The sequence below is a fragment of the Plasmodium yoelii genome (assembly GCF_900002385.2).
Source record: "Plasmodium yoelii strain 17X genome assembly, chromosome: 14".
NCBI classification, from domain to species: domain Eukaryota; phylum Apicomplexa; class Aconoidasida; order Haemosporida; family Plasmodiidae; genus Plasmodium; species Plasmodium yoelii.
The window spans coordinates 65,613-91,911 of record NC_036186.2 but is presented as its reverse complement, the minus strand read 5'-3'; the positions used below and the strand labels follow the sequence as shown (position 1 = coordinate 91,911).

General features: G+C 20.1%; 7 protein-coding genes across 7 annotated transcripts; all 7 read left to right on the top strand.

The window, feature by feature from the left end:
• Positions 1-2,252: 2,252 nt before the first annotated feature.
• On the top strand, positions 2,253-3,407 carry PY17X_1400083 (PIR protein; the record flags this gene model as incomplete). Its single annotated transcript, XM_022956598.1, has 3 exons — positions 2,253-2,267; positions 2,389-3,231; positions 3,318-3,407. The coding sequence occupies 3 exons, from the start codon at positions 2,253-2,255 to the stop codon at positions 3,405-3,407; spliced, it is 948 nt and encodes a 315-aa protein (XP_022810778.1).
• A 2,768-nt stretch (positions 3,408-6,175) lies between these two features.
• On the top strand, positions 6,176-7,280 carry PY17X_1400081 (PIR protein; the record flags this gene model as incomplete). The annotated part of the gene is made up of 3 exons (XM_022956594.1): positions 6,176-6,190; positions 6,327-7,109; positions 7,194-7,280. The coding sequence occupies 3 exons, from the start codon at positions 6,176-6,178 to the stop codon at positions 7,278-7,280; spliced, it is 885 nt and encodes a 294-aa protein (XP_022810777.1).
• A 2,318-nt stretch (positions 7,281-9,598) lies between these two features.
• PY17X_1400079 (PIR protein) lies at positions 9,599-10,755 on the top strand (the record flags this gene model as incomplete). Its single annotated transcript, XM_022956589.1, has 3 exons — positions 9,599-9,613; positions 9,742-10,605; positions 10,690-10,755. 3 exons carry the CDS (start codon positions 9,599-9,601, stop codon positions 10,753-10,755), a joined length of 945 nt encoding a protein of 314 aa, XP_022810776.1.
• A 2,407-nt stretch (positions 10,756-13,162) lies between these two features.
• PY17X_1400075 (PIR protein) lies at positions 13,163-14,329 on the top strand (the record flags this gene model as incomplete). Its single annotated transcript, XM_022956583.1, has 3 exons — positions 13,163-13,180; positions 13,304-14,176; positions 14,264-14,329. 3 exons carry the CDS (start codon positions 13,163-13,165, stop codon positions 14,327-14,329), a joined length of 957 nt encoding a protein of 318 aa, XP_022810775.1.
• A 2,288-nt stretch (positions 14,330-16,617) lies between these two features.
• On the top strand, positions 16,618-17,727 carry PY17X_1400071 (PIR protein; the record flags this gene model as incomplete). The annotated part of the gene is made up of 3 exons (XM_022956580.1): positions 16,618-16,632; positions 16,770-17,576; positions 17,662-17,727. 3 exons carry the CDS (start codon positions 16,618-16,620, stop codon positions 17,725-17,727), a joined length of 888 nt encoding a protein of 295 aa, XP_022810774.1.
• A 2,761-nt stretch (positions 17,728-20,488) lies between these two features.
• PY17X_1400067 (PIR protein) lies at positions 20,489-21,640 on the top strand (the record flags this gene model as incomplete). The annotated part of the gene is made up of 3 exons (XM_022957381.2): positions 20,489-20,503; positions 20,636-21,451; positions 21,554-21,640. 3 exons carry the CDS (start codon positions 20,489-20,491, stop codon positions 21,638-21,640), a joined length of 918 nt encoding a protein of 305 aa, XP_022811093.2.
• Positions 21,641-23,914: 2,274 nt separating this feature from the next.
• Positions 23,915-24,977, top strand: PY17X_1400063 (PIR protein; the record flags this gene model as incomplete). The annotated part of the gene is made up of 3 exons (XM_022957372.1): positions 23,915-23,929; positions 24,066-24,785; positions 24,891-24,977. 3 exons carry the CDS (start codon positions 23,915-23,917, stop codon positions 24,975-24,977), a joined length of 822 nt encoding a protein of 273 aa, XP_022811092.1.
• Positions 24,978-26,299: the final 1,322 nt, after the last annotated feature.

Genomic DNA, 26,299 nt, shown 5'->3' with positions numbered 1-26,299 from the left:
ATTTTATTATGATTTCATTCCTCAGTGATATCAGAACCGAATGATAAATGAGTAATAAATTTGAATGGAATAAAATTATAAAGTCATATTTGGAGGAAATATATATATGGGAAATAAATTATGTTATGTTAAAGGTGTATTTATTTTAATACCTATTATTTTAGGAATTATGTACAAAGTAAATAAAAAGTTATGTATACAAATTTAAGAATTTTTCTTCACTATAAAATATTATATATTTTTACTATTTTTATGCTAGTATTTGCCATTTGGATGGAAAAAGGAATTGAAAAAAAAACATGAAAGAGGTTATAAATTTGGTTTCTGGAAAGAAAACTGAAAAGAGAGTTATAAACTCAACTGATGGAAAAAAACAAACTAAAAAATCTATAAATTTCGTTTATGACAGAAAATACCCATTATTAAATATGTACAAACTTATGCAGGTCGATCTTGCACCATTTATTAATTTATTTGTTTTGTTAATTTTTTTTTATAAAAGAAAAAACGATTTTTTGGAATGATAAATTTAATTAATATCTTATATTTTTTGTAAAATAACAAAGTTCAGATGTTTATGGCTCTGACTTAAAAATTCAATATAAATATAAAAATAATAAATAAGTAAATTCGATCATTATTATAGGTAAATAAATTCATAAGTATAATCAAAAAATATATTTATGTGTAATATTATAATATAAATATATTTATTTTAATAATCTAATAAAACGTTGTATAACCGATTCTTTTGGTTTCCATTATAATATTTTTCAATAATTATAAGAACAGTAATTACTAATATAATGAATGGGTAACAAATATATATTTTATAAAATCACTTATTATTGAAAAAATTCGTAATAATATTTTTAAAAAAATATAATAATTGCCCCTAAATCCTTGTTATATGTACATACAATTTTTTTTTATGTATATTTAGTAAAAAAAAGTATAAAACTGGATATTTCCTATAATTAATAGTTGTATTATTGAAATAACAAACCAGTGACATATAATAATGCATTATAAAGGTATTAATGTTATATTATTTTTAAAGATCGAATTCGGAATATGTGGTTTTATATTTTAAAAAACTGGATAAATGAAGGGTTAAAGAATCAATTAATGTTAAATGCCATTTTATTATTGTTTAATGAATCATCTTTAATCACAAACAGCATTGTTTTATCATAGATTAATAAAATATAAAATATTAATAAATTACTTGAATACATATACATTGGTAGCTATAAAAACAAAAAAAAAAGATAACAAATAGCTATGTATAGAACATTTAGCGAATATTTATTTAAATTTATATATTAAAATGGCGAATATATTGTATATTTCTTCTCTTAAAGAACAATATAACAACCTAATTACGCATAGTTTTCTATTATACTTTAAAATTCGCATCAATACTTATTTATGTTTTAATATTAACAGAAAGACATAATAAATGTTTAATATGTACTATGTATTATTTTAAAAATAATATACAGTCAAAGCCTTATTTAAGCTTATAAATACGTGCCCAGTGGCAATTGTTGTTTTAAAGAATCTGACAGGTGGCAAAAAATATTATAAAATTAGCCAATAAGGTATATTTCTATATTGAAGTATATAGAAATAAAAATAAAATTATCGGACTCATTAAAATGGACGATGAATTTATATATATTCATTAAAAAATATATATATATTTATGTAATTTGATAGAAAATGGAGCATGCAACCAAATTTGAAAATGTTATAATTTTAGAAAAAAATATATTACATATTATAAGAAACAAGTATATAGAAATTTAATATATTTTAAAAAAGACTATTTATATGCTTTTAAGGATTATAGTAATAATATAATTTTTTATTTTTTAGATTTATACTGTATTTAAGTTTTAGTAAGTTGTTTTTGTTCTATATTAAAGCATATGTATATGTATTTTTTTAAATTCATTATAAAATTCCTTAAAATTTTATAATAAAGTTATACCAGATGCTAGTAAGAATAGCATTTTTTGTATAAAATGTATTATACAACCCTCTATTTAAGTTAATTTAGCTAATTGCCATAAAATAAGTATAATATAATTTTAGTAATACTATTGTATTATTATTTATATGAAGTTAAAATTAAGAATAATATGTCTAACGAAAAATAATTGCTATGTAAACAGATTAAGTAAATACAACATATATAAATAATATCATCCCCCATAATCTCCAAATGATAGTAGAATTCCATTATAATGTCTAAAGAATTGGTATATATTATGTTTCTTATATTATTCGGATGTTGCATCGCTTATAAATTGCATTAATTTTCATTTTAATAATATTTATATTAATACATTTTTTTGTTTAATTCATAAAATATATTCGTAGTTCTCCACAATTAAAAGGCTTGACAATTGTTTTTCCCGTGAAGTATTACTTAAAAAAGGAGGATGTTGTTATGTATCATACAAAGATTATTGTCCCACCAAACAAAATGGGGGAAAGAGAGAATGTAACACAAATGGTGAAAAAATTAATGCTGGGCTTATGTGGTTGTTAGAGAAGTTCAAGGATCATTATTGTAATGGTAGTTCTGGAAATAAAAATATCAAATATCCTGAATATGCTATTTTATGGTTAAGTAATATAATAAATAAAACGCCAGGTGAAGGAATCAGCACATTAAAAGATTTTTATACTAAACATATAGAAAATAATGCGCATTATACTAATTCCAATAGTGATGGTAAAAATTGTAATAATTCATTAAAAGATGGAATAGGACATGCAAATTTTAAGAAGTTCATAGAAGAAAACGAAAATTTCATGAATATAGATATGAACACTATGGCTATGTTGTATGATGCATTTGAAATCTTATGTAATATGTATACTGAATTTAACGAAAAAACGACAGATTGCAGGAAATATTTGCAATATGCTAAAGAATTTATTGAATTTTATGGTTACCTTAATCAAATTTCTGATATCACTGAAAATAGTCCATATCGTCAAGTATTGTCTACTTTATTAAATGATTATGATAATTTTAAAAAGATATATAATAATGCTCAATGTTCCAAATCTGTACCTCTTCCAACAATAGAAAACATACAAGCTTCTGCGCTAAGTTCTGAAATTACATTATCAAATTTGTCGATAGAAAAAAAATTATCTATAGTTTTATCTATATTTGGTGCAATAGTACTTTTTTTGGGAATTTCTTATAAGGTAAATAATAAGAAATTAAAAAATTATTTTCATTATATATGTGCAAACTTCAACAAAATCGTACCTTTCTTAACATTTTATATTAGTATTCGTTATTTGGGGTTCGGGAAAGAGCTCAAAAACATTTAAGAAGAAAGCTAAAAAAATTAAGAAGAAAATGGACAATTAATATATGATTCGAAGAGTAATGACTATTTCAGGAATAGTAATAATTATTGATATATGATAAGAAACTGTTTATTTGGAAATAAGTAATTTTGCATAATTTTTATATAGTTTTATGTTGTGGAACCCATATTGGGGTTAGGGTTAAGTATTATATTGCATTTATTTTTTCATAATTTGTACATTAATTTAATATATGTATAATTCCGTATGTTTAACCACGAGATGAAGTCCAAATATGTACCCCCAAAATGGGTACTTCCGCTAATATGAAAAGGGCTACATCACATTTTTTCATAAGTTATAATATATATAATTGAGTGTTCATTCCGATTTAATATGATTAAAACAAAATGTCTATATTGTATATATTAATATAGATATTGATTATATATGAATTCATATTATGTTGTATCATAATTGCCTATTATATAACTTTTTTTAATCTATGGTTATATAAAATTATGTATAACGCAACATGTTTCTTTATTTGATGAAACATGTTATTTGGTAAAACTTATTTGTATCATATTTGTTTTAATTTAAATTATATTTTAATAACCGAGCAGTATAATATTATTATATATCATAGTATAAATTATAATTAGATTCATTTGGAACAATTGTCTACACTACAATAGATATTCATATTAATATGTGTTTTTAAGATTAATTAAACATATTACCAATATATAATAGATAATCATAAAATATAGATTCATAAAATATCGATCGGGATTCGAGAATACAGCGATATCTATAAAAAATGTTTTATGCATCTAACATTTTTAGTAATACATAATAAATTGAACTATATATTATATTTTTTAAGTTTTAATTGTGTTACTATTATTTTTTGTATTTCCTTTACATTTGTATTAAAATTAATTAATAATAATAATAATAGTTGTTTTATACATTTTAATTTATTTACTATAAAGGTATAATTTTATATTAGTCACTTTAATTTTTAAACTCTATAGTTTTGAAATATATATAAATTATATTTTAAAATATTTAAAAAATAAAATATAAGTATATAATAAAATTTAATGTTATAGTTTGTTCTAATAATTATAAATAGTATGTTAGATTGAATACCGTTATTGTTCTAATATATATAATATTGTATAATGACTAAAACTGAAATATGTTAAATTTGGAAATATATACAATTATATATTAATGCAAAATATACAGAAAAGTATGCAATAATTAATTTGAATTAACAATATTTTTATTAGGTTATTATATATATAAAAACTAAAAATATATAATTTAAATATATTGTTATTAAGAAATAATATAAATGTTCTAAAGTACTTGATTTAAAAACTATGAAACGAGGAAATATTGTACATTGATTTAAAGCATTTTTATTAAGCGCATTAATTATTCCGTTGTACTATACTGTGATATATCATTAGTACCAACAAAAATAATATTATATTAATATATTATTTTATTTGATACACCATATAGATATAAATTCATTATATATATTATTAAAAGCATGATAAGACTAAAATTGTATACATGCACGATCAAATGAAATATTATAATATTTATTTAAGTAATCTTTAGTGCGATCATATTAGAGTTAACACTACCAAGCAAAATAATATTAATAATTCTATAATCTCCTTAAAAATATAGTTTATTATAAAATATAAAAGCGAAGTATATATTTAGAAAAGTAATAATTCTAAGTTATTTTTAATGTATATATTAATTGAAAGTTTAATCGTAGAAAATATAAAATACAATTAAGCTATGTAGAATAAGTAAATTTTATATGGCTACATTCTTGTCTTAAAAAAATATACTTCCCTTATCTCTCCTATCTAAAAGGACAATATAACAACATAATTACGAATAGTTTTTTATTATACTTTAAAATTTGCATCAATAGTTATTTATATGTTAATATTTAATATTTACTAAGTATTATTTTAAAAACAATATGTATTAAAAGTCTTATTTAAGCATATAAATACGATTTCAGTGCTAATTGTCGTTCTAAACCGTGGAAAAGATGTGCAAAATGTATTATAAAATTAAATAATAAGATATATTTATAAATTAGAATATGTAGGAATACAAATAATATTATTGAAAATGTTAAAATATAATTGGAATGTATATATATTAATTAAACGTAATATTATAATTATGTAATTTGCATAGAAAATGGAGCATTCAACTTAATTTGTAAAGTTATAATTTAAAAAAACTGTATTATATATTATAAGAAACAAGTATACAAGTATTTAATATTTTTTTAAAATTATTATTTATATACTTTTAAGGATTATAGTAATAATAGAACTTTTTATTTTTTAGATTTATAAAGTATTTAAGTTTTAGAATTGAAATCATTAAAACATAAAATATAAATATATTCCTTTTATATGTTCAAATATACTTTAAATTATTTATAAAAGTATATCCATTTTTATAATAATGTTCATATGAATGTTATTAAGGATAACACTTTGCGCAAAATCGTATTATATGTACATATGATAAAAAATGTATTAAACAACCCTCTATTTAAGGTAATTTAGCTAATTGCCATAAAATAAGTATAATATGATTTTAGTAATACTAATGTATTATTATTTTATATTAATTTAATTATTTTAAAACATATGATATATTTAATTACAGACAGTTGCTATATATAGGATTAAATTATTTGCGCCACATATTGGGGGCAGCGTGTATAAAACAGAATGATTTTACTAAATTTACAAATAAAAAATAAAACTCCATTATAATGAATAAGCAAATGGTATATGCATTTTTTAATAATAATAATAATTTCCTTTACATTTTTTTATATTGTATTATATATATCATTAAACTTTATTTTAATAAAATTTTCAATAATTCGCGTTTTTATTAATTGTTTTTAAATGTTTTCTTAGTGTAAAATGTTCCTTGTTGTAAGGAACTCGATTTCCGATAAATTGGACAATAACAAAAATTATAGAATAATTAATGAACAACCTATCAAAGAGTATTGTACTAATAATATGTGTGTTAATGAACTCGAAAAAATTAATGCTGGATGTTTATTTTTGTTTGATGCATTGTTTAAGGATTCTTCTGTGTTTTCGTATTATACAAAAAATAACATCAATATTGTTAAATACATTATCATATGGTTAAGTTATATGTTAAACCTAAAGGAACAAGTAGGAACTGTGAACAATCTACAATATTTTTATAATATGTATATGGAGGGTGGTGATAAGTACAAAAATCGTATAACTGATATTAAGGAGTATAGTAGTTATAAGGATCTTATAGATAAAATAAATATGATGAATATGGATATTAAAGATATATCTAAATTTTATGATGCATTTAGTACATTATGTAATATGTATATTGAATTTGATGAAGACAGCCCAAATTGCAATAAATTTTCGGAACAAGGTAAAGAATTTGTTAGAAAATATGAAGAACTTAAGAAAAATTATAATATTACTGAAGACAGTCCATATAACCAAGTATTATCTATTTTATCAACTGATTATAATAATTTTAAAAATAAATGTAAAATTTTACCATCTCTTCCAACGATAGATAAAAAACCTCATGCACAAAGTTCTGAAGCTACATCAAGTTCGTCGATATCAAAGAACTTATTTATAGTTTTATCGATATTTGGTGCAATAGGATTTTTTTTAGGAATTTCTTACAAGGTAAATAATATGGAATTAAAAAAAAATATTATGTATATGCAAACATTAACAAACAATCGTATGCTTCTTAACATTTTATATTAGTATTCGTTATTTGGATTTCGGAAACGATTTCAAAAACAAAAATTAAGAGAAAAGCTAAAAAATATAAAGAAGAGAATGAATCAATAATATATGGTTCGAAGAGTAATAATTATTTCAGGAATAGTAATAATGGTTGGTATATTTTAAGAAACTGTCTATTTCGAAGTAACTTTTGCATAATTTTTATATAGTTTTTATGTTGTGGGACCCATGTTCGGGTTAGGATTAAGTGTTATATCTTTATTTAATTTTTTATAATTTGAACAGATCACAAGATGAAGTTCAAAATATTCAACCAAAAAGTGGATATAAACATTAATGTGGAAGAGGTTACATAACATATTTATAAGTTATAATATATATAATTGAGTGTTCATGCCGATTTAATATGATTAAAATCAAATGTCTATTACATATATTAATTCACATTATGATATATCATAATTATTTATTATATAAAGCTTGATAACCATAACTATATTGAATTATGTATAACACAATATGTTTCTTTGGTTGATGAAAATTTTATTTAGTAAAACTTATGATTTGTATCATATTTATTTTGATTCAAATCGTGTTTTTATAACCGAACAGTATAATAATTTTATATATAGGAGTATAATTATAATTCGATTCATTTTGAATAATTCTCTACATTATAATATATATTCATATGTTTTTTTTAAGGTTAATTAACCATATTATCAATATATAATAGATAGCCATAAATATAGATGCATGGAATATCAATCGAGAATCGACAATACAACATTATCTATAAAATATTATTATGCTTCTAACATTTTTTTAAGTTTCAATTGTAGTTACTATTTTCTTTTGTATTAATAGAAGTTGATTTATACGCTTTAACTTATCATAAAGGTATAACATTAGATTAATCACTATTAATTTTTAAACTTTATAGTTTTGGTGTATAAATAAATTGTATTTTAAAATAGTTAAAAGACAAAAATAAGCATATTAATAAATTTTAATATTAAATTTTATTCTAACAACTATAAATAAAATGGTAAGTATAATGCATTATTATTATATGCCTATACATATAAACTAGTAAAATATTCTACCAATAATTAATATTGAAATATTGTTCTATTGCGAAAACTTCATATAATTAAATATTAATTTTATCGAAAGGACAGATAATAACCCATTATAAAGGTATCAATTTATATATTTTGTTAAATATCCAATTTGAATTTGTAGTTTTATATTATAAAAAACTGGATAAATAAAGAAAAGGCTAAAACCTCAATTCATGTTTAATTCCATTTTATTATTCCATATTATATTATCATTGTTTAATGAATCATCATTTTATAATCAAAATTAGCATTGTTTTATCATAGAATTAATAAAACATAGAATTTTTAATAAATCATTTGAATGTATATACATTGATAACTATAGCAATATAATATATAAGATATGAACGAACAATACAGAATATTTAGCAAATATTTATATAAATTTATATATTAAAAGAACAAATATATCTTATCTCTCTCCTCTTAAAGGGTAATATAACAACCTATTTACAAATAGTTTTATATTATACTTTAAAACTTGCGTTAATACTTATTTATTTGTTAATATTTACTAAGCATTATTTTAAAAATAATATGCATTCAAAGACTTATTTAATCTTATAAATATGGGTTCAGTGCTAATTGTTGTTTTAAAGAATGGAAAAGATGGGAAAATATATTATAAAATTACCCAATAAGGTATATTGGAATAAAAATAAAGTTATCGGACTCATTAAAATGGATTATGAATTTATCTATATTTATTAAAAATAATATAAATTTATGTAATTTGGATAGAAAATGGAACAATGCAACTTATTTTGTAAATGTCATAATTTTAGAAAAGACTGTATTATATATTACAAGAAACAAGTATATAAGTATTTAATCATCTTATTAAATAATTATTTATATACTTTTAAAAATTATACTAATTATAAATTTATTAATTTTTATACATTTACAGGTTCAAAGGTATAAATCTATTTATTAAAGCATGAAAAACAAATTTGTATTTTTCTATATTGAGATATAAATATAAGGGGATGCATTTTAAACTCATTACAAAATTATTTAAGTTTTTATAATGGATATTATTAATAATCATGAATTTTAGCATAAATTATGTTACACATATAACCAAAATAAATATTTCCACAAATTATATATAAACTTATTATGATGTTACTATTGTAATATTACTTTACATTAATTTTAAATTAATACTAAAAATAAAATATGGTTAACTACAGATAATTTTTATATATAGAATCCAATTTTATGCCCCCTATTCTGATGCAATATATGAAATCAATATGATGTACTTAATTTATAGTTCAAAAATAATTTTCTAATATGACAATTGAAGGGGTGGTACATACAATTTCTTGAATATAAACGTTTGTTATTACACATTTTTGATATTTTATTATCTATAAATTAATAAAACGTTCATTTTAATAGACATTTTTATTTGATTTTTTAAAATGGTTTCTTAGTGCAAACACTTTAAAAATTTGTGGAATTATTTTCCCGATAAATCGGACAATTCTGGATTTAGAAATCTATTTTTTAAGAAATACTGCCATAACGATAATTGTGACACTAATATCAAGAAGATTAATGCTGGATGTTTATGGTTATTTAATAATTTTTTCGGTGCAGGTGGTATTTCATTTTATGGTGATACTTATAAGCATGTGGTTGTATGTATTATGATATGGTTAAGTTATAAATTAATCCTAAATAAAGTTGATAATATCACCACATTAAACGATTTTTATTCTAAGCATATAGAAAAAAACGAGAAGTATATTGAGAGTGAAATTTATAATAATCAAAAATTTAAAGGTTATAAGGATATCATAGATCAAATAAAGGAATATATGGATATTGATATTAATGAGATATCTAAATTTTATGAATTACTTAAATTATTATGCAATATGGATACTCATTATAAGAATGATAAAAGTACCGAGTTTATACAAGATGCCGAAAAATTTGTTGAAGAATATGGAAAGCTTCGTGATCATGATAATAATACTGACAATAGTTCATACAATAAAATATTACATGTTTTATCTAATTATTATAATAATTTTGAAAAATACAGAGTTTATATTATAACAGAAATGAAACGTCCTCTATTATCAACAGAAAAAAGATCCAAAAAAGTTGATGTAGAAGGTTCTAAAGAAATTCAAACAACTGAATCCTTTACTGAAACAGAAAAACCAAATATTTTAACGGAACCCCCGATTTCTAATACTGCAATATCAGGATCGTCACTAGTAAACAAAATAATTCTAGTTTTATCGATATTTGGTGCAATCGCATTTTTTTTAGGAATTTCTTATAAGGTAAATAATAAGGAATTTAAAAAAATTATTATGTATATGCAAACATTAACAAACAATCGTATGCTTCTTAACATTTTATATTAGTATTCTTTATTTGGATTTCGGAAACGATTTCAAAAACAAAAATTAAGAGAAAAGATAAAAAAATAAAGAAGAAAACTGATCATTAATAAATTATTCTGAATATGACGATTGATTTATTTTAAGAAACTGTCTATTGGGAAGTAATTTTTTATCATAGTTTTTATATTGTTTTTATGTTGTTGAACCCATATTCGGGTTAGGGATATGTATTATATTGTATTCATTTTTTATAATTTTAACATTAACTAAATATATGCACCATCCCGTATGTTTAATCACGAGATGGAGTTCAAAAGTTCAAATATGCAACCAAAAAAGGATCACAACACTTTTTCATAAATTATAATATATATAATTTAGTGTTCATGCCAATTTAATATGATTAAAAAATGTCTATATTGTATATATTAATTCGTATTATTCAACATCATAATTGCCTATTATATAAAACTTGTTAATCATGGTGTATGCTAAATTGTGCGTAACACAATATAAAATATGTTTATTTATTTTATGAAAATTTTATTTAGTAAAACTTATAACTTGGATCATATTTGTTTTAAATTAATTATATTATGCCAACTGAACTGTAATAATAACATTATATATGAGTCTGGATATTAATTATAAAATGACTCATTTGGAAAAATTGCCTACAATATAATATACCTCCAGGTTAATATGTATATGATTGATATCAATTAAATATTATACTAATATATAATTGGTAATCATAAAATATAGATGTATAAAATGTTGGTCGGAATTCGACAATATAACGTTATCTATAAAAGGGATTTTATGCATCCAACATTTTTAATAATACAATAAAAATATGCATATTAATAAAAAATTACATTATAGATATATGAATACTATCCTTTTAATTTTGAATTGTATATAGTTTCATTTATGCTAAAGTTTTAAATTCAAATTATAGAAATAGTTCTCTATACATTAATTTATTTCGCATAAAGGTATAACCTTAGATTAATCACTATTAATTTTTAAGCTTTATAGTTTTGAAGTATAAATGTATTACATTTAAAATTGTTAAAAAATAAAATGTAAGTATATTAATACAATTTTATGTTATAGTTTGTTCTAACAATTATAAATAATATGGTATATAAAATTAACGTTATCATTATATGCCTATAAATATAATATAATAAAATACCAATAATTAATATTGAAATATTATTTTATTGTGAAACATTCATATAATTAAACATTAATATTATCGAAAAGACACATAATAATACATTATAATAATACAATTTTTATATATTGTTAAAGATCCAATTTGGGATTTATAATTTTATATTATAAAATATGGATTAATGAAGGAATGGTTAAATACTTAATTAATATTAAATATCATTTTATTATTCCATATTATATTATCATTGTTTTACCATAGAACTAATAAAATATCGAATTTTTAATAAATTATTTGATTGTATATACATTGATAACTATACCAGTAGAATATATAAGATAAAAATGAATAATCTATAAAAAATAACGGATATTTATCAATTATATTTATTAAATAAAAATATATCTTATCTCTCTCCTCTTAAAGGGCAATATAACAACCTAATTAAACATAGTTTTATATTATACTTTAAAATATCATCAGTAGGTATTTATATGCTAATATTTACTAAGTATGATTTTAAAAAAAATCTACATTCAAAGACTTATTTAAGCTTATAAATACGGGTTCAGTGCAAATTGTTGTTTTAAAGAACGGAAAATATGGCAAAATATATTATTAATTACCCAATAAGGTATATTTATAAATTGAAGTATATAGGAATAAAAACAGAGTTATAGAGTTCATTAAATGGGTTATGAATTTATCTATATTAAATAAAAATAATATTAAAATTATGTATATGCAGTTTAAAAAGGGAGCAATGCAACTTATTTTGAAAATACTATAATTTTAATAAAAAGGGGTATACAGTATTAGAAACAAGTCTATAAGTATTTAATATATTTTAAAAAATGTACTAATAATAGATTTATTAATTTTTATACATTTACAGGTTCAGGGGTATAAATATATTTATTAAAGCATGAGAAACAAATTTATATTTCTCTATATTGAGACATGAATATAAAGGGATGTATTTTAAACTCATTACGAAATTATTTAAGTTTTTATAATGTATATTATTAATAATTATGAATTTATTCATAAATTATATTATACATATGACCAAAGTAAATATCTCCAATTTAAGGCAGTTTAATTTATTTCCATAAATTATATATAAACTTACTATGGCGTTACTATTGTATTATTACTTTACAATAATTTTAAGTTAATATAAAAATAAAATGTGGTTAACTACATATAATTATCATATAGATAATCCAAAATTGCGTCCCCTATTTTGATGCAGTATAAATGAAATTAATATTATGTACTTAATTTATAGTTCAAAAATATTTTTCCAATATGTTAACTAGTAAAATGGTACATACAATTTATTGAATAAAAATAATTGTTATTACACATTTTTGATAGTGTACTATATACAAATTAATGATACGTCCATTTTAATAGACATTTTTATTTGATTTTTAAAAATTGTTTTAGTGTGGAGAGTTTGAAACTATATGGAAGTTTTTTTCCGATGATTTAAATGAATCTGGAAATTATAATTTTACAAGTGGAATGCTCAAGAATTACTGCCCTAGTAAAAAATGTGACAGTGATATCGATAAGATTAATGCTGGATGTTTATGGTTATTTAATAAATATTATGGAAGTTCATATAATTTTTCGAGTAATGCAGATGACAAAATTGATATTGTTGTATTTATTATGATATGGTTAGGCTATAAATTAAATAAAATGTTAAATACAGAATTTCCCAATTTAAAAGATTTTTATAGTAAGCATATACAAAATGCCGAGGAATATAATAAGACTATAAACGGTGTTAAGGGGTATATAAGTTATATTGATCTTATAAATAAAAACGAATATGTGATAAATATTTCTAATGAAAATATGTCTAAACTTTATGATTTATTTAAAAATTTGTGTAAAATGTATATTGAAGTTTCAAAGACGAACATCGATAGAACAAAATATTCAAAATATGCTGAAGAATTTGTTAACAAATATAAAGATCTTAATGAAGATTCTAATAATGTTGATGGAAGTTCATATAAACAAATATTGTCTACATTATCAAATGAATATAAGCATTTTAGAAATAGTTACGTTAAGTCTAATATACGAAGTACACTTCCAGAACTTATAACGGAAAAAACACCACAAGTTTTTGTATCAAATCCTAAAGGAATACAAGATGTCTCCTTGAGTGAAGCATCAGTATTAAGTTCTGAAATTGAAGTATCAGATTCTGATTCAGGATCACCAAGTTCATCGATATTAAATAAATTAATTTCAATTCCATTTATATTTGTTGCAACATTAATTTTATTAGGAATTGCATATAAGGTAAATAATAAGTCAACTAAAAATATATTAAACACAGTAATTCGTGAATATAAATAAATTATACATTTTTTTTTAATTTTATATTAGTATTCGTTATTCGGATTTCGGAAACGATCTCAAAAACAACATTTAAGAGAAAAACTAAAAAAATAAGGAAGAAAATGGATCATTAATTTATGATTCGAAAAGCAGTGCTATTTCAGGAATAGTAATAATGATTAATATATTTTAAGAAACTGTCTATTTGGAAATAAGTATTTTTTTGTCATAATTTTTATATAGTTTTTATGTTGTGGGACCCATATTGGGGTTAGGGGTAAGCATTATATTGTATTAATTTTTTATAATTTGAACATTAATTAAATATATGTACCATCCTGTATATTTAATCACGAGATGAAGTTTAAATATGCAGCCTAAAAAAGGAATATCCCCATTAATATGAAATGGGCCACATAACATTTTTTCATAAATTACAATATATATAATTGAGTGTTCATACCGATTTAATATGATTAAAATAAAATGTCTATGTTGTATATATTAATTCGTATTATTCAACATCATAATTGCCTATTATATAAAATTTGTTAATCAGTGATTATATCGAATAAATCATAACCCAATGTTTCTTTATTTGATGATAATTTTATTTAGTAAAACTTATTATTTGTATCATATTTATTTTAGTTTAAATTATATTACGCCAACATAACTGTAATAATAGATATTCATAAAATATAGATGCATGGAATATCGACCGAGAATCGACAATATAACATTGTCTATAAAATATTATTACGCTTCTAACATTTTTTAAGTTTTAATTGTGTTACTATTCCTTTTTTGTATTTCCTTTACATTTGTATTAATAGAAGTTTATTTGTACGCTTTAGCTTATCATAAAGGTAGAACATTATATTAATCACTATTAATTTTTAAACTTTATATTTTGAGGTATAAATAAATTATATTTTAAAATGGTTAATATATTTGAATATAAGAATATTAATAAATTTTAATATTATATTTCGTTTTAATAATTATAAATAATATGATAGATCGAATACGTTATTATAATACGACTATCCATATAATAAAATACTCTACCAATAATTAATATTGCTATGTTATGTAACCTTCGTATAATTAAATATTAATATTAATTTTATCGAAAAGACGCATAATTTATATATATTTGTTAAAAATCCAATTTGGAATTTATAATTTTATATTCTAAAATATGGATTAATGGAGGTGTTAAAGACTCAATTTATGTTAAATTCCATTTTATTATTACATGTTAATTCATATTATATTATCACTGTTTATTGAATAATCTTTAATCATAAATATCATTGTTTTGTCATAGAATTAATAAAATATAGAGTTTTTAATAAATTATTTGAATGTATATACATTGATAACTATAGCAATATAATATATAAGATATGAATGAACAATACAGAATATTTAGCAAATATTTATATAAATTTATATATTAAAAGAACAAATATATCTTATCTCTCTCCTCTTAAAGGGTAATATAACAACCTAATTATACATATTTTTCTATTATACTTAAAAATTTGCATCAATAGTATTTATATGTTAATATTTACTAAACATTATTTTTAAAAATTCTACATATAAAAACTAATTTAAGCTTATAAATAGCATAATAAATATTGGTTCAGTGCTAATTGTTTTAAAACGTGAAAATTATGCGTAAAATATATTGTAAAATTACTCAATAAGGTATATTTATAAATTGAAGTATATATAAATGAAAATATAGTTATCGGAATCATTAAAATGGATTATGAATTTATCTATATTCATTAAAAACAATATAAATTTATATAATTTTCATAGAAAATGGAACAATGTAACTTTGTAAATGTTATAATTTTAGAAAAAACGATATTATATATTACAAGAAACAAGTATATAAATATATAGTTATATATTTTTAAGGATTATAGTAATAATAGATTTATTAATTTTTATATGTTTACGGGTTCAGGATATAAATATATTTATTAAAGCATGAAAAAAAAATTGTTTTTTTCTATATTGAGACACAAATATAAGAGGGAGTATTTTAAATCCATTACTAAACTACTTAAATTTTTATAATAAAATTATAATGGATGTTATTAATAATCATAAATTATATTATACATCTGACCAAAATGTATTAAATATCTCCAATTTAAGGCAGCTTAGTAGTTATCAAAAAAAGGAATGGACCGTTTCTTTATTAATATTATTGTTTTATTATCTTATATTAATTTCATTATTGAAAAACTTATAATATATTTAACTACAGACAGCTGCAATATATAGGATTAAAGTATTTATGTCACATATTGGAGGAAGTGTATATAAAACAGCATGATTTTACTCAATTTACAAATAACAAATAAAACCCCATTATAATGAATAAGGAAGTGGTATATACATTTTTTTTAAAATAATAATTTCCTTCACATTTTTTGATATTGTATTATATATAAATATCATTAAATTTTATTTTATAAGAGTTTTATTAACGTATAATTTTATTATACTTTTTTAAATGTTTTCTTAGTGTAAAAGGTTCAAGAATGTATGGGAGGATTTTCTCGATAAATTAGACGAAAATAAAAAGTATCAATTTAATGATGGTAATTTTTTCAAAGAGTATTGTAATAATAATTGTTCTAGTTATATCAATAAAATGAATGCTGGAATTTTATATTTGCTTGATGGATTCTTTAAGGATTCTGGTTCGTTTGAGTCTGTTGCAAAAAATAACATAAATATTGTTGAATACATTATCATATGGTTAAGTTATATGTTAAATCTAAAGGATATCCCAGGAATAACGTATATAAATGAATTTTATGATGATTTTATAAATGATAATAAGTATAAAAATTCTATAGATGATGTTGATGCTTATAATAGTTATGATGATCTTATAAATAAAAAAAAATTAATGAAAATGAAAATTAAAGATATATCTAAATTTTATGATCCATTTAAATTATTATGTGAAATGTATGCTGAATTTGATGAAAATAAGGAAGATTGCTCAAAATATTTAGACAAAGCTAATCAATTTGTTGAAAAATATAAAAAACTTAATGAAGGTTCTAATAATACTGATGACAGTTCATATAAACAAATATTCTGTACTTTATCAACAGATTATGATAATTTAAAAAAGAAATTTAATGATGTTAATTGTTCCAATTCTTCGTCATTTCCAACGATAGAAAAAGAAAAAATTCCTGCAAAATGTTCTGAACAAATTTCTGAAGTTGCATCATCAAGTTCGTCGATAGCAAGCAAATTAATTCCGGTTTTATCGATATTTGGTGCAATAGCAATTTTATTGGGAGTTTCTTATAGGGTAAATAATAAGGAATTAAAAAAAAAATATTATATATATGTAAACATTAACAAACAACCGTACGCTTCTTAACATTTTATATTAGTATTCGTTATTTGGATTTCGGAAACGAACCCAAAAACACCATTTAAGAGAAAAGCTAAAAAAATAAAGAAAATGGATCATTAATATATGATTCGAAGATTAATAATGATTGATAAATTTTAGGAAATTGTCTATTAAGAAATATTTTTTTGTCATAATTTTTGCATAATTTTTATGTAGTTATTATGTTGTGGGACCCATATTCGGGTTAGGGGTAAGTATTATATTGCATTTAATTTTATATAATTTGAACACTAATTAAATATATATACTATATCCGTATGTTTAATCACTAGATGAATTAAAAAATTTGTAACCCAAAAGGAGCATTGTCATTAATATGAAAAGGGTTACATAATATTTTTTCATAAATTATAATATATATAATTTAGTGTTCATATCGATTTAACAATATTAAAAAAAATGTCTATATTGAATATATTAATATAGATATTTGCTATATCATAATTCCCATTATATAAAATTTGTTAATATGTGATTACATCAAATTATGCATAATACAATATGTTTCTTTATTTGATAAAACATTTTATTTAGTAAAACTTATTATTTGTATCATTTGTTTTAATTTAAATCGTATTTTGATAACCGAACAGTATAATGATATTATATATCATAGTATAAATTATAATTAGATTCATTTGGAACAATTGTCTACATTATAATATACCTTCAGATTAATTCGTATATTTTTATTGTTATTAAACATATTACCAATATATAATAGATAGTCATAAAATATAGATGGATGGTATATCGATCGAGGTTCAACAACACAATAGTATCTATAAAAGATGTTTTATGCATCTAACATTTTTTATAATACAATAAAAATATACATATTAATAACTACATTATAGATATAGACATACTATCCTTTTAACTTTCGATTATATATAGTTTCATTTTATGCTAAAGCTTTAAATTCAAATAATAGGAATTGTTCTTTATACATTAATTTATTTTCTATAAAGATATAATATTAAATTATTAACTATTAATTTTTAAACTTTATAGTTTTGAGGTATAAATAAATTATATTTTAAAATAGTTAAAAAATAAAATATAAGTACATAATAAAATTTAATGTTATAGTTTGATATGATGCTTATAAACAATATATTACATGAAATTAACGTTATTGTTCTAATATATATAATATTGTATCAATGACTAAAACTGAAATATGTTAATTTTGGGGAATATATACAATTATATATTAATGCAAAGTATACAGAAAAAGTATGTAATAATTAATTTAATTTGAATTAATAATATTTTTATTAGGTTATTAATATATAAAAACTCTAAATTTATAATTTAAATATATTGTTATTACAAAAAATATGTTCTAAATGTTATACTTTAAAACAATGAAACAAAAAAATTACTAATTGATTTAAAGTATTTTGATTAAGCGCATTAATTATTCCGTTGTACTATACAGTGATATAGCAGTAATAATAATAGTAATAACAATAGATAAAGTATTAAATACGAAAAAATATATTATGTTAATTTGATTCGAATACGTTGATATATATTTTTAAACTTGTAATAAGATTAAAATTATATGCACAAAACATCAAATGAAATATTATAACATTTATTTAAGTATGCTTAATGCGATATCATTAGAATAACATTACCAAGCAAAATAATATTAATAATTATATAGTTTTCTTAAAAATATAGTTTATTATAAAATATAAAAGCAAACTATATATTTAGAAAATAATTCTAAGGAATTTTTAATGTATACACGAATTGAAGCTTTAATGTTAAAGGAATACAATACATAATTAGCTATATAGAATAGGTAAATCTTATATAGCTACATAATTGTCTTAAAAAAGTATAATTCCCTTATCTCTCCTATCTAAAATATAAATATAACAATTTAATTACGCATAGTTTTATATTATACTTTAAAATTTGCATCAATAGTTAGTTATGTGCTAATATTTAATATTTACTAAGTATCATTTTAAAAGCAATATGCATTAAAAGTCTTATTTAAGCATATAAATACGGTTACAGTGTTAATTGTCGTTTTAAACCGTGAGAAAGATGTGCAAAATATATTATAAAATTATATAATAAGATATATTTCTAAATTTAATTATATAAGAATAAAAATAAAGTTATTGAAAATGTTAAAATGTAATTGGACGCATATATATTAAATAAAAATAATATTAGAATTATGTATATGCAATTAAAAAAGGAACAATGCAACTTATTTTATAAATGTTATAATTTTAGAAAAAATATATTATATATTATAAGAAAAGGTATATACAAATTTAATATATTTTAATAAATTACTATATATATATACGTTTGAAGATTATAGTAATAATATAACTTTTTATTTTTTAGATATATACAATATTTAAGTTTTAGAAGGGCGACCATTAAAACATAAGATATAAATATATTCCTTTTCTATGTTCAAATATACTTTAAATTCATTATAAAATTATAATAAAGTTATACCAAATGATATAAGAATATAATTTTTTGTATAAAATCCATCATATCTATATTTAATCAAAAATGTATTAAGCAACCCTCTATTTAAGGTAATTTAAATAATTGTCACAAAAAGAAATAAAGCGTTCCCTTAGTAATAATATTATTTTATTATTCTATATTAATTTAATTATTGAAAAACATATAATATACTTAACTACAGACAGTTTTTATATATAGGGTTAAAGTATTTGCGTCACATATTGGGGACAGTGTATATAAAGCAGGATTATTTTACTCAATTTACAAATCAAAAATAAGATTCCATTATAATGAATAAGAAAGTGGTATATGCATTTGTTAATAATAATAATTTCCTTTATATTTTTTGATATTGTATTATATATATCATTAAACTTTATTTTAATAAAATTTTCAATAATACACGTTTTATTAATTGTTTTTAAATCTTTTCTTAGTGTGAAAAATTCGAGAATGTATGGGAGAATTTTCCCGATACATTGACCAATAATAAATATCATGAATTTGAAACTAATAATTTTTTAAATAGTCATTGTGATAATGGTCAATGTGATACTGATATCAAAAAAATTAGTGCTGGATTTTTTTATTTGCTTAGTGGATTTTTTGGGGATTCTAATTCGTTTAACTTTGATGAAAAAACTAATAACGATATTTTTTATTACATTATGATATGGTTAAGTTATATGTTAAACCTAAAAGAAAATGAAGCAAACAACAGTCTACAATATTTTTATAGTATAGATATATCAAATCAAAATAAGTATAAAAATTCTATAGCTGGTTTTACGGATTATACTAGTTATAAGGATCTTTTAGATAAAAAAAAAATTGTGAATATGGATATTAAAACTATATCTAAATTTTATGCTCCATTTAAATCATTATGTAACATGCATACTAGATTTATTGATAGCACGTCAGATTGCACAAAATGTTTGAATGATGCTAATGAATTTGCTAAAAAATATAAAGAACTTAATGATGATTCTAGTATTACTAATGATAGTTCCTATAATAAACTATTGTGTACTTTATCAAATGATTATGATAATTTTAAAAAGAAATGCAAAGACAGTTCATCCTTTCCAGCGATAAACAAACCAAATATTACTCCAAAATGTCCTGAACAAAATTTAAGATCTGCAGTAATTTCTGAAGATGCACCATCAAGTTCGTCGATAGCAAACAAATTATTTACAGTTTTATCGATATTTGGTGCAATAGCATTTTTTTTAGGAATTTCTTATAAGGTAAATAATAAGGAATTTGAAAATTATTACATTTAAATATTATTTTAATTATACATATGTAAACGTTAACAAAAAAATAATGTGTTTATCGTTTTATATTAGTATTCATTATTTGGATTTCGGAAACGATTTAAAAAACAACAAATAAGAGAAAAAATAAAAAATATAAAGAAGAGAATGAATCATTAATATGTGATTCGAAGAGTAGTGATAATCCCAGGAATAGTAATAATAGTTGATATATTTTAAGACATTGTCTATTTGGAAATAAGTAATTTTTATAATAATTTTTGCATAATTTTTATATAATTATTATGTTTCGGGACCCATATTATATTGTAATTTAATTTTTTATAACTTGAACAGTAATTAAATATATGTACCATCCCGTATGTTTAGTCAAGAGATGATGTCCCAATATGCACGCCAAAATGGGGATAAGCTAATATGAATTGGGTTGTATAACATTTTTTCATAAGTTATAATATATATAATTAAGTATTAATATATATTTAATATGATTAAAGTAAAATAACTATATTACATATATTAATTCATATTATGCTATATCATAATTGCCTATTATATAAGTCTTGATAACCCATAGCTATATTCAATTATGCATATAATAACATGTTTCTTTATTTCATGGAATATTTTATTTAATAAAACTTATTATTTATATCATATTTATTTTAATTTAAATCATGTTATACAACTGAACTGTAATAATATATATTCATAAAATATCGATCGGTATTCGACAATACAACGTTATCTATAAAATGCATTTTATGCATCTAACATTTTTAGTAATACATAAAAAATACACTATATATATTATAATAAATTTATAAATATATATAAACTTATTTTTTTCATTTCAATAATTTGCATTTATATTAATGTTCTAATTTATATTGATAGGAATAGTTATATATATTAATTTAATTATCATAAAGGTATAATAATAGATTAATCTCTATTAATTTTGAAATTTTATATTTTAAGGTATAAATATATTATATTTTAAAATAGTTAAAAAATAAAATATAAATATATTAATAAAGTTTAATATTATACTTTGTTCTAACAATTATAAATAATATGGTAGGTAAAATGCATTATTATATATACCTATACATATAATCTAATAAAATACTCTATCAATAACTAATATTGAAATATTATTTTATTGTGAAACCTTCATATAATAAACATTAATATTATCGAAAAGAAAAATAATAATGCATTATAATGATATAATTTTTATATATTTGTTAAAGATCCACTTCAGGATATGTGGTTTTATATTATAAAAATTTGGATCCATGGAGAAAATGATAAAGACTCAATTCATGTTAACTGTCATTTTATTATTCCATATTAACTCTTATTATATTATTAGTTTTTATTGAATAATCATTTTTAATCTAAAACATTACGTTACCATATAATTAATAAAATATAGAAATTTTAATAAATTATTTGAATGTATATGCATTAATAACTATAACAATAGATTATATAAGATAAAAATGAACAATTCAGAGCATTTAGAGAATATTTATATAAATTTAAATAATAAAAGAGCAAAGATATCTTATCTCTCTCCTCTTAAAGTAAAATATAATAACTTAATTAAACATAGTTTTCTATTATACTTTAAAATTTCCATCAATATTTATTTATATGTTAATATTTAGTATTTAATTAGTATTATTTTAAAAACAATATACATATAAAAACGTATTTAAGCTTACAAATACAGGTTCAGTGCTAATTATTTTAAACCGTGAAAATTATGCGTAAAATATATTGTAAAATTACTCAATAAGGTATATTTATAAATTGAAGTATATAGAAATGAAAATATAGTTATCGGAATCATTAAAATGGATTATGAATTTATCTATATTCATTAAAAGCAATATAAATGTATATAATTTGCATAGAAAATAGAAAAATGGAACTTTGTAAATGTTATAATTTTAGAAAAAACTATATTATAAGAAACAAGTATATAAATATATATTTATATACTTTTAAAAATTATACTAATAATAGATTTATTAAAGCATGAGAAAAAAAATTGTATTTTTCTATATTGAGACACAAATATAAGAGGGAATATTTTAAATTCATTACTAAACTACTTAAATTTTTATAATAAAATTATAATGGATGTTACTAATAATCATAAATTATATTATACATCTGACCAAAATGTATTAAATGTCTCCAATTTAAGGCAGATTATTAGTTATCAAAAACAGGAATAGACCGTTTCTTTAGTAATAATATTATTCTATATTAATTTAATTATTGAAAAACTTATAATATATTTAACTACAGACCGTTGTTATATATAGGGCTAAAGTATTTGCGTCGTATATTTGGTGCAGTGTATATAAAACAGCATGATTCTCTCAATTTACAAATCAAAAATAAAACCCCATTATAATGAATAAGGATCTGGTATATATATTTTTTAATAATAATAATTTCCTTTACATTTTATGATATTGTATTATATATAAATATTATAAAACTTTATTTTATAAGATTTTCATTAACGTATAATTTTATTATACTTTTTTAAATGTTTTCTTAGTGTAATTTGTTCTTTGCTGTAAGGAGTTGGTTTCCCGATGAATTGGATAATGGAAAATATAAATTTAAAGATGATAATGAATACAAACAGTATTTCAATAAAGATTCATATGATGATATCGATAAAATTAACGGTTGGTGTTTATTTTTGTTTAATAAAATTTTTATGGGTTATTATTTGTGTGAGTATTGCCCAAACAGTAATACCAATGCTGTTGCATACATTTTGGCGTGGTTAAGTTATAAGTTACATCAAAAAACAGATAATGGAATTACTAATTTGATTGATTTCTATACTAATCATATGCAAAATGTCAAGGAGTATAAAGAATCTATAAAGGATTCTGCGGAGAATACAACTTATATTGAGCTTATAAATAAAAATAATGATTTTCTGAATATTAATTTTGAATATATGTCTAAATTTTATGAAGCATTTATATTATTATGTAACATGTATAATGAAGTTGATGAAATCAATCCAAAATGCGAGAAATATTGGGAATATTATAATGAATTTTTTAAAAAATATGAAGAACTTAAGAAAGATTCTAGTAATTATGGAGACGATTCATATATTCGAATGTTGTCTATTTTATCAAATGATTATGATAATTTAAAAAGTAAATGTAATAATTTTTCATCCCTTCTAACTTATTCACTAATTTCAATTGCATTTATATTTGTTGCAATACCAATTTTTTTGGGAATTTCTTATAAGGTAAATAATAAGGAATTTAAAAATATAATATATATAATTTATTTTAGTAATTCCTTATATGTGATTATCAAAAAATATATATTACCTTTACCATTTTTATATTAGTATTCGTTATTTGGATTTCGAAAACGATTTCAAAAACAAAAATTAAGAGAAAAAATAAAAAATATAATGAAGAAAATGATTCATTAATATATAATTCGAAGAGCAGTGACTATTTCAGGAATAGTAATAATTATTGATATATGTTAAGAAACTGTCTATTTCGAAGTAATTTGGGGTCACAATTTTTGCATAATTTTTATATAGTTTTTATGTTATGGGTTAGGGTTAAGTATTATATCTTTATTTATTTTTTTATAATTTGAACACTAATTAAATATATGTACCATTTCCGTATGTTTAATCATAATATAAAGTTCAAAAGTTCAAATATGCAATCAAAAAGGGGCATAATTTAATATAAATGGGATTACATAACATATTTCATAAGTTATAATGTATATAATTGAGTGTTCATGCCGATTTAATATGATTAAAATAAAATGTCTATATTTTATATATCAATTCATATTATGATATATCATAATTATTTATTATATAAAGGTTGTTCATCATAATTATAATGAATTATGCATATCATAATATATTTCTTTATTTGATGAAACATTTTATTTAGTAAAACGTATTATTTGTATCATATTTATTTTAATTTAAATCGTATTTTTATAACCGAACAGTATGATAATTTTATATATCAGAGTATAATTATAATTCGATTTATTTTGAATATGCATCTAAATTACAATATATATTTATATTAACATGTGTGTTTTTAAGATTAATTAAACATATCAAAAATATATAATAGATAGTCATAAAATATGGATTCATAAACATTGATCGAGAATCGACAATATAACAATATCTATAAAAGATGTTTTATGCATCTAACATTTTTTATAATACAATAAAAATGTACATATTAATAAAAAATTACATTATAGATATAGACATACTATCCTTTTAACTTTCGATTATATATAGTTTCATTTTATTCTAAAGTTTTAAATTCAAATAATAGATATAGTTCTATATACATTAATGTATTTACTATAAATGTATAACATTAGATTAATTGATATTAATTTTTAAACTTTATTGTTTTGAAGTATAAATAAATTATATTTTTAAATAGTTAAAAAATAAAATATAAGTATATAATAAAATTTTATGTTATATTTTGTTATAATACTTATAAAAAACTTGGTATGTAAATTTAATGTTATTATTATATGCTTATGCATATAATCTAATAAAATACTAATAATTAATATTGAAATATTATTTTATTGTGGAAACTTCATATAATTAAATATTAATTTTATCGAAAAGATAAATAATAATACATTATAAAGGTATCAATGTTATATATTTTGTTAAAGATCCAATTGGGGATTTGTAGTTTTATATTATAAAAAACTGGATAAAGAAAGGGTTAAAGACTCAATTAA